We start from the raw sequence: 8,652 nt of genomic DNA, 5'->3' as shown, positions 1-8,652 counted from the left end.
CCACACAACCGAGTGCATGTAGATATCTGCAGGAATTATATCCGGATCAATGCAATCCACAGCATAAGCAAGCCACACAAACTGCGATCAATAAAGGAAACAGATTATTACAACCCAGATAACATTAACACTAAACCTGAATCAAATACTTCTTTAATAACCACACACTTGGCCTTCTTGGAGATCATCCAAGTTTTTTTCTAAAATGCTCTAGTGTAAGGTACCTAAAGCGTCGGTCTCCACGCTCCCAGTTACGCCACCTAATATGACTTAATTCATTAACACAATTCCTTTATACATATGAATATAGGATGTAACTGTAAGAAAATGTTACCTATTTGCAAGCGGAAAACTGCAGGGTTTCCGAGGAACCGGCGCTAGAAATGGGAGACGGATCCAAGCCCAAGTTAGCAAAAGCGTTAGCGGACCATTGATTTTCTTGCAGTCAAAACGAGATGTCCTACATAATGACCTGTACAGGTGTGCCAGGCATGCAGATCCCTAACTGTATTGTCAGATACTACCAAAATCACGAAGCAAAGGCAAGAACTTCCAGTGCACAGATGTCCCAGACTTGTCACCAAACAAGACTGTACCAAATAATAGCATAATGTGGCACTTCACGTACCTCTGCATGCTGGTTTCGTCAACCAACTGTATTCTTTCTTTAAGATCTCGAAGCCAGGTCAATTTTATGCAGCTTGCTCTACAGTCTGACTTCCTCGGTGCAACCCCAAATTGCTACAAACACTCCTCCTCTAAGGTTTCAAAACTACTTATAGTCATCCCTGTGACTGGAAGACCATCTATTGGAAGACCAAGGATAAGAGCAACATCTTCCAGTGTCACAGCACATTCACCAACAGGAAGGTGAAAGGCATGTGTGTTTGGGTGCCACCTTTCGACTAGTGCATTTACAAGTACTTTTTGACATTGAACTACTCCAATTTGGGAAACATGTAAGAAACCAGTTAACCGTAAATGCTCCTCAATCCTATCATTGTACCGATGCGGAGGGAGTGGGTGATCACATATCAGATACCGTAAACTCTACAAAAACATATCAGATTATTAGTCAAATCATTAACAATGACTAATTTACTACTAAAAGATAATAACTATCCATGATATATAATTTAAATAATTTCCACAATTAACTAACCAAGACATAATAATACAAATCGCAAAGCTATGATATATAATTTTACATATATATTAATTTGCATATATATTAATAACAAGTTTAACAGTCTGGTGGTTGTGAATATCATTTTTCTCCTTCAAAAAGGAGGTTCGAACCCCATCTTCCACGTTTTGAAAAATTTTGAAACTTAGGCAATTCGTTCGAACCGGTCTGACCGGGTTTGACCGATTCATTGACTTATAGGGTGACATAGTCGAACCGGACCAATTTTCAATTTGGTTCACCCGTTTTTAAATCAAACCGGCCGGTCTGGTCCAGTTTGAGTTACAATGCACCCAGGTACACCAACATATCCATCTCAATTAAACATCAAACAACAAACAGTAATATATTACTACAAATTCTGCCTAATTTACGCTAAAATTTCCCAAACCATTTCCAAAAATTATTCAACTTATACGTAATAAATAATTATAATTTCTAAAATTATTACAAAAAATTCTAACCCATATATTATTTTTAATAATCACAATCTTAATCTATATATGTCCCTAAATCTACTTTCTAACAATAATAACATTAACTCTATAACATATAATAATCTGCCTCTTCATTGAATATATATGCCTAAATTTCTAATAATAATAATAATAAATCTTAACCATAAAAAATTAAAAATTAAACTTACATAATCAGGGTGGCTGAGATGATGTATAATATGAAGTTTAGGACGATCAACATCTTTATATTTTTGTTTCCTTGGCATTATGAATTTTTTCTTCCAACTTGCATGAACAACAATGGAGTTTTGGAGGTTGAAGAAGAAGAAGAAAAGAGGAAAGGTATGGCTGGCAGGGTTCTTGAAAGGGACTCGGAAGGAGTGGATATGGTCCAACATGTTGGTATAAGGGGCACCGTCCATGGGGTAAACGACAGCGTGCCACATGGCCTTGCATCACAAATCGGACGGTCGGAGTTGCTCCCTCTAATCGGATCGTCCGGATTCTTCTCCCACAACTCCCTGGATCTGAATTGTGTTCCACTGTCACTACAGGTAAAGCACTTGTGTACTCCATAACAAGACAAGACACCAAATTTACTTCTATATTAAAAATAAAAAGTGTTTTTAATGAATTAAAAGAATTAAAAGAAATATTACTTCGAAAAAGAGAGAATTCACTACTAAAAAAGAAAAATATAAGAAAATAGGATCTCTCATTTGAATAGTCATAATTTCTCAAATATATTTCCTTTTTCTCGTAGGATCTTTTATTCAAATGAAATGATGCATCCATCTAATTCATCATGTGAGGCACAATTGTAGGACATGATTGATATAACCATAGTGCATGTAATTTTGTGATTAAAACTGTTTGTGTAGGAACAAGAGGTCATGTTGAGTAGACTACTAAATAGGGATGATTGTGTTTTATGTGGTCTATTATTATTATTATTATTATTATTATTATTATTTTGGACTATGTTTTCATAACTCACAACTCACAGGACAATCTTTCCGTCAATCCCATCACCTTTTCCTTCATTCATTGTTATCTTAGCTTAGACATGCATTATAGTATATGCTTTTCTTGAGCCTTGTTAAGTAGCAATCAATGTCCCAAAACTTTTAATCCCTCTGCTACAACTTTGTATGGAAAGAAAATTGTTTTGTGATAGGAATCAAACAAGAGAAATACTAGATCATCATTATAATTTATTATTTATTATTATTAATTAATTATTAATATTAAAAAATATAAAATCAAATATATTGTTAAATTATTAAATTAAAAAATTATACTAAAAAAATTAAATTAATAACTAAATAATAAACAAAAACAATAAATTTTAATACCCTAACTAATATTTCTTGTCAAACAATGGTTATGTGAAAGAGAAATGTTCGTTATTTGTACTTTTTATTTTGTTGAACATTATCTTAATATTTAGTAGTGTAGTTTTATTTACCACCTTAGGGTGTGTTTGGAAACCCGTTGGAAGAGAAGAAGCACGTTTAAATTTCTTGAAAGTTTCAATATTTGGTTTGGCAAATTTTTTTCTCATAAATGCAGAAGTGATTCTGCTGCCAAAACCAGCGTTTACAAGAAGCAACTATTTTTAGCTTCTGCGTTTTCTTAACGGGCTTTTAGCCATAGATACTAACCTTTTATTTACTTTTTACCAACTTTATCCTTTGTATATGTTATTGTATTATTTATAAAATTCTTGTTATTTCTATTTATATGAGCTCTAATTTTCTATTATTTATTATTTTTATTTTTTTAACTATTTGTTTGACATTATACACTTTTATAATCGTGATTTTTATGTATTATGTTTGTTATTATCTTTTTATAATATGATTTATTAATTCTATTAGGTAAAGTAAATTAAATAAAAAAATTAACTGTAAATAATAATAATAGTAAAAAATTATAACATACTAAAAAAAGAGTACTAAAAATACTAAAAATATATTATATAAAAAGATCATTAAGAACTTCTAGATTTGTTTCAATCATTTAATTTTTTTTATTATTTTCAGTACTATCTTTTATAATTGTAATTCTCCTATACTATATTTTAGTGTAATTTTTTATAATATAGATTATGATTCCATTAAAAAAGATAAATTAAATAAAAAATTAATCATATATAATAATAAAATCATAAACGTTGGATTTCAAATTAATATTAAGAATAAGATTATTGAGAGTACTAGAATAAGAGTACGATGTAAAAAAATACTAAAGTAACATTTAATACTTAAAAATGTAACATATTTGATTAAATATTCTTTTATATATATATATCTAAAATATATAATTTTTATTTTTATTTAAAAAAATATTTTGTCTATTTTTATATGTTATTTTTATTTTAGTAAGTAAATATTAATTTTATTATAAAATTAACTAATAAAATCTATTTAAATATCTAAATTAAAACAATAGGATAATATAAAAAAATCTAAGTTGATGTCCATTTTAGTAATTTTTTATCTAAAAGTGATTTTGAATGGTATAAGCCAAACAACATTTATTTTACTATAATCCATTTTGATACAAAAATTACCAAACATAAATCACTTTAACACAAACCTACTTTTGACCAAAATCAAATTTGCAAAATCAATTTTATGCAAACTCCCATTTGCAAACTGTAATCCAAACACACACTTAATGGTGGAGTGTATCAACACATTATCTTATAAATATCAGATTTAAATAATAATATTTTCATGCAAATAACAATGAAAATGGCGTGGAAAGCTATCTTTATGCCTATTTTATATTTTTGTATTTCGTCTTTTAAAAATATTATTTATATACTAAATTTAATTATTATATATTTATATATAAATATACATATAATTTAATTGATTTTTAATATATATTTTATACTCAACAAAATTATTGAGAGGTGTGCAACTATTTCCTAGAATTTCAAGATTTCATTATATATTATATGACGCTTAAATTGTCATTCATTGTATGCATTAGTTTAGTGGTAGGTTGTTGACACTATTACATAAGATTTTTTTCTAAAATAAATTAAAAAATATATTTATTTTTATAAACATGTTATTTGAACTTTAATTTTTTAGATATATATTTTTTAAAAATTTAGGACAAATTCGTCACACCTCTGTCGAACTCCATAATTTAAATAGTGTTTGTTTAATCTTCTGCGAACATGAAGTTCATCACACTTCCGACAAATTTCAAGTAGAGTTTGTCATACTATATAAACCGTGGGGCCAATTCAGTTTGTCGCTTTCTTCCTTTTAAATTTACTTTCTTCCTCCTTCGCTTGTGATATTCAGAATTTTCTCTACGAGATTTTTCGTCTTCCAATATCCGTAAAGTTCGTTATCCACTATATCGTCATCTTCAAGTCAGTATATAACATGTTAATTACAGTTACTGTTTACTGTTACATGTTAGTTAGAGTATATAACATATTAGTTAGATTTTTTATGTTATTATTTTTAAGTATAGTTACTATTTACTGTTTATAACATGTTAATTAGAGTAAGTTATTAGTTAATTGTTAATTAGTTTAGTCGGAATAGTTAGTTTAAGTTGTGAGTTAGATGATAATTAGTTGAATAATTAGTTAGATTAGTTTAAAATGATACATAGTTAGTAAAATTAAGTTATCAGTTAATTATTGATTAGTATGTTTATAGAGTTAGTTGAATATGTAATTGGATTAGATTAGATTAGAATGATACATAGTTAGTAAAATTAAGTTATCAGTTAATTATTCATTAGTATGTTTAGAGTTAGTTGACGGTTTCATGTAGTTGGTTTACATTTTAATTAGTAAGTTTATAAATTGATTAAGATGTAAGGTAGACAATTAGAACTTAGTTCATGTTATTTTATTTACTAGAGTGTAGTTAGATGGAGCAACAATTATTGGGGTATGAACATACGCTTTACAGATTGGATCAGGCTGAGCACATTGTCGAAAAACTTGATCGAGTGGTACACTTTTATTACTCTTGTTTATTATATTATAATAAAAATGTGAATTTGTAATTTTATGTGTTGACCCTCTTTTTTTTTACTTGTATTTTTGGTTCGGTAGGCGCCTCAGATCTTGCGCACCAGACGAAATTCGATGAAACGCCCAGTTGAGGAGATTATGCCAGATCTCAGGCGAGCCGGGTTTGAGCATGTGGCGTATATAGTAGAGTTCAAGCACGATTGGTCATTAGCGTCAGCATTGATAAAGAGGTGGAGACCTGAGTCCCATACATTTCATTTGCCATGGAGAGAGATGACTATCACCCTACAGGGCGTGACCTACCAGTTGGGACTCACGATCGATGGTGATCCTGTTGGTGGCTGCATCGATGGGTGGAAGCAGCACCATGATGGATGGTCCATTGAAAACTTTTTCCAACAGCTACTGGGTGCTATTCCTGACCTAGAAGATAAACAGTCATAGAGCAAGTGAACTGTCAAACTCACTTGGTTTCACAATACCGTTTGTAGAGAGCTCGAGCAGGATGTCATTGAGGAGCGCCTGTTGCGGTACAGGAGAGGGTATATCATGCAGGTGATCGGAGGTATCTTATTCCCGAATGCATCTGACTCTCGGGTACACATCAGGTGGCTCCCCCTGCTAGAGGACCATGACAGATATGGCAGGTTATCATGGGGATTGGCTGTGCTGGCATGGTTGTACTGCCAAATGTGTCGTGCCATGAAGCATAGTCAGCGCAATCTGGGTGGTTGCATTAGTTTACTGCTCTCTTGGGCCTATCTCCATATTCCATTACTATGGCCGGTTGGATTTGATACTCGTCGATTTCTGCTAGTTGAGAGGTATTATTCATTTTTGTACTTTTCTTCATTAGTAAATGAAATTGAGAAATAATGTGTAATCATTCACGGTATTGTAGGTGGGTTGAGTACCGTCTAGATAATGCCAAAGGTGAGCACAGGCTTAGGCATTATAGGCGTATGCTGAATGGGATCGGCATCCTCAACGTAAGTGATAAAGATTTAAGAATTATAATTTTATGTTAATTAAATTTGGAACTTGTATATGATGTGTCTTACGTTTTGTGAACAGGTTGACTGGACGCCGTATGCTGGCCTACATCTGTAAGGTGTAGTTCCACCGTGGATAGCTGAGGCTGAAGCTTCGGCGGTGGTTGTATATCTGCTCCTTTGCTTTGCTATCATTGAGTGGCATCAGGTTAACAGTTCGGTCGCCTGCAGCACATTTTGACTAGGCCTCTGAACATCGATGAGATGCATCGGCACGATGGTAGGTTCGGGCAAGGCAAGTGGTTCTAGCATTTTATGGTTGCTGGCATGAGATGTGAGATGCTCGTGCAGACCATCACCTCCATATACACCACCATATCGACTTGCGTCCATCACGGTCATACATGACTTGGTATCTTCAGTGGGCCCACATAGAGTTGGTTGGTCAGGGTGACCAACACTTGGTGGCAGGCGGGGTTGTACCAGATGACCTCCTGATTCATGGTGTAGAATTTAAAATCCACAAACTAACCGACAAGTGTACCGGGTCGTACCAAATAATACCTCAGGTGAGTGAGGGTCGATCCCACGAGGATTGATGGATTAAGCAAAAATGATTGGGTGATTTACTTAGTCAGACAAACAGAAAATGATGTTGAGAGTTCAATAGTGTTAAACAGTAAATTCAGAGAATTAATAAAACAAACAATAAATTTGTATGAAGATTATACGAGAGAACAGTTAAGGTTTCAGAGTTATTTATCTTCTGGATTTCTATTTCTTACCAACTATTTTAATCATGCAAGATTCAGTTCATGGCAAACTATATGTGACTAAACCCTAATTCCTTAGACCTTTTTAGTCTCCTCTAATCTTCATCAACCGCCAATTTTTTGGTCACTTGATTTCGATTAAAGGGTTAAGTTCAAAACTAGTTTATGTGCCACAGAAACCTTAATTATCCAAATATAAGAGGATTATATGTCTCGTATTTTGTTAAGTCCAGATAATTAGTGATTTAGGAGAATTTGTTTTCAAACTATTGTTCATGTAAATTACTTTTCCAAGCTTTACAAGAACTCAATTAGAATAAGGGACATACTTCCGTTCCACCCAGATTCATAAGATGAAGAACGAAAATAAATTCTTGAAATGGAAATCAATACAGTAATTAAAATAGAAGAGTAATAGTATCAATTCATACAATAAACAGAGCTCCTAACCTTAACAGTGGAGGTTTAGTTGCTCATGGTTCAGAGAGAAAACTAGGATTCTGAAAAGTTATAAAGTGTGGAATGAGGTAAGGGAGGTCAGGGTTAACAGCATCATCCACTTTCTTCCTCTTCTTCTATAAAACTCCATCAAATCCATCTGAATGCTACCTGAAATAAACAGAATTACACAAAACTCAAAGTAGCATTCATAGTGGCTAAAAAGTATTTGAATCTTGATTAAACTTAACAATTCAAATGCAAATTCACTAGAAAAAGATAGAAAAGATGCTCACGCATCAATTCACGACTCGGATGCTCCACAACTGCACCAGCCAGAGGATGGTGACCTTCCAGAGGTGCGGCCTCATGCTGGGGGAAGGGAGAGGTAGAAGTAGAGGGAGATGCAGTGGAGGGAGAGGTAGGCAGGGGGATCTAGAGGTTGCCCACGACAGAGATTCCATTAGCCCACCAGCGCGTGTGACAGAGGATGTTGGACACACGATTGGGGATCTTTCATGACCCTTCTCTGGAGACTACTTGTCCCTTAGACCACCTGGGTCACACCCTTCGGATGTCGGGCCTAGTCACCAGGGGCATACACTAGTTGCCAGTGCGCACCTTGACATTCAGTTCAACCTGCCATTCACCCTGCCAGACTTCTAGCCCCAGATAGATTATGAGCCCATTTTGGATACGCAGGACATGGTTGATGTGACGATGGATATGCTTGATCGGATGACTCGCTTTATCCAGGGGGTGATGGTGGGTTGCCGGATGTTCCGGCAAT

General features: G+C 33.5%; 1 protein-coding gene across 1 annotated transcript; it reads left to right on the top strand.

Moving 5' to 3' along the window:
* Positions 1 to 5,553: 5,553 nt before the first annotated feature.
* LOC107482814 (protein MAIN-LIKE 1-like) lies at positions 5,554 to 6,769 on the top strand. The gene is made up of 5 exons (XM_016103410.1): positions 5,554 to 5,637; positions 5,741 to 6,096; positions 6,151 to 6,483; positions 6,561 to 6,648; positions 6,734 to 6,769. Exons 1-5 carry the CDS (start codon positions 5,554 to 5,556, stop codon positions 6,767 to 6,769), a joined length of 897 nt encoding a protein of 298 aa, XP_015958896.1.
* Positions 6,770 to 8,652: the final 1,883 nt, after the last annotated feature.

The sequence above is a fragment of the Arachis duranensis genome, chromosome 4, assembly GCF_000817695.3.
Source record: "Arachis duranensis cultivar V14167 chromosome 4, aradu.V14167.gnm2.J7QH, whole genome shotgun sequence".
NCBI classification, from domain to species: Eukaryota; Viridiplantae; Streptophyta; class Magnoliopsida; order Fabales; family Fabaceae; genus Arachis; species Arachis duranensis.
This window is presented reverse-complemented; position numbering and strand designations above follow the sequence as displayed.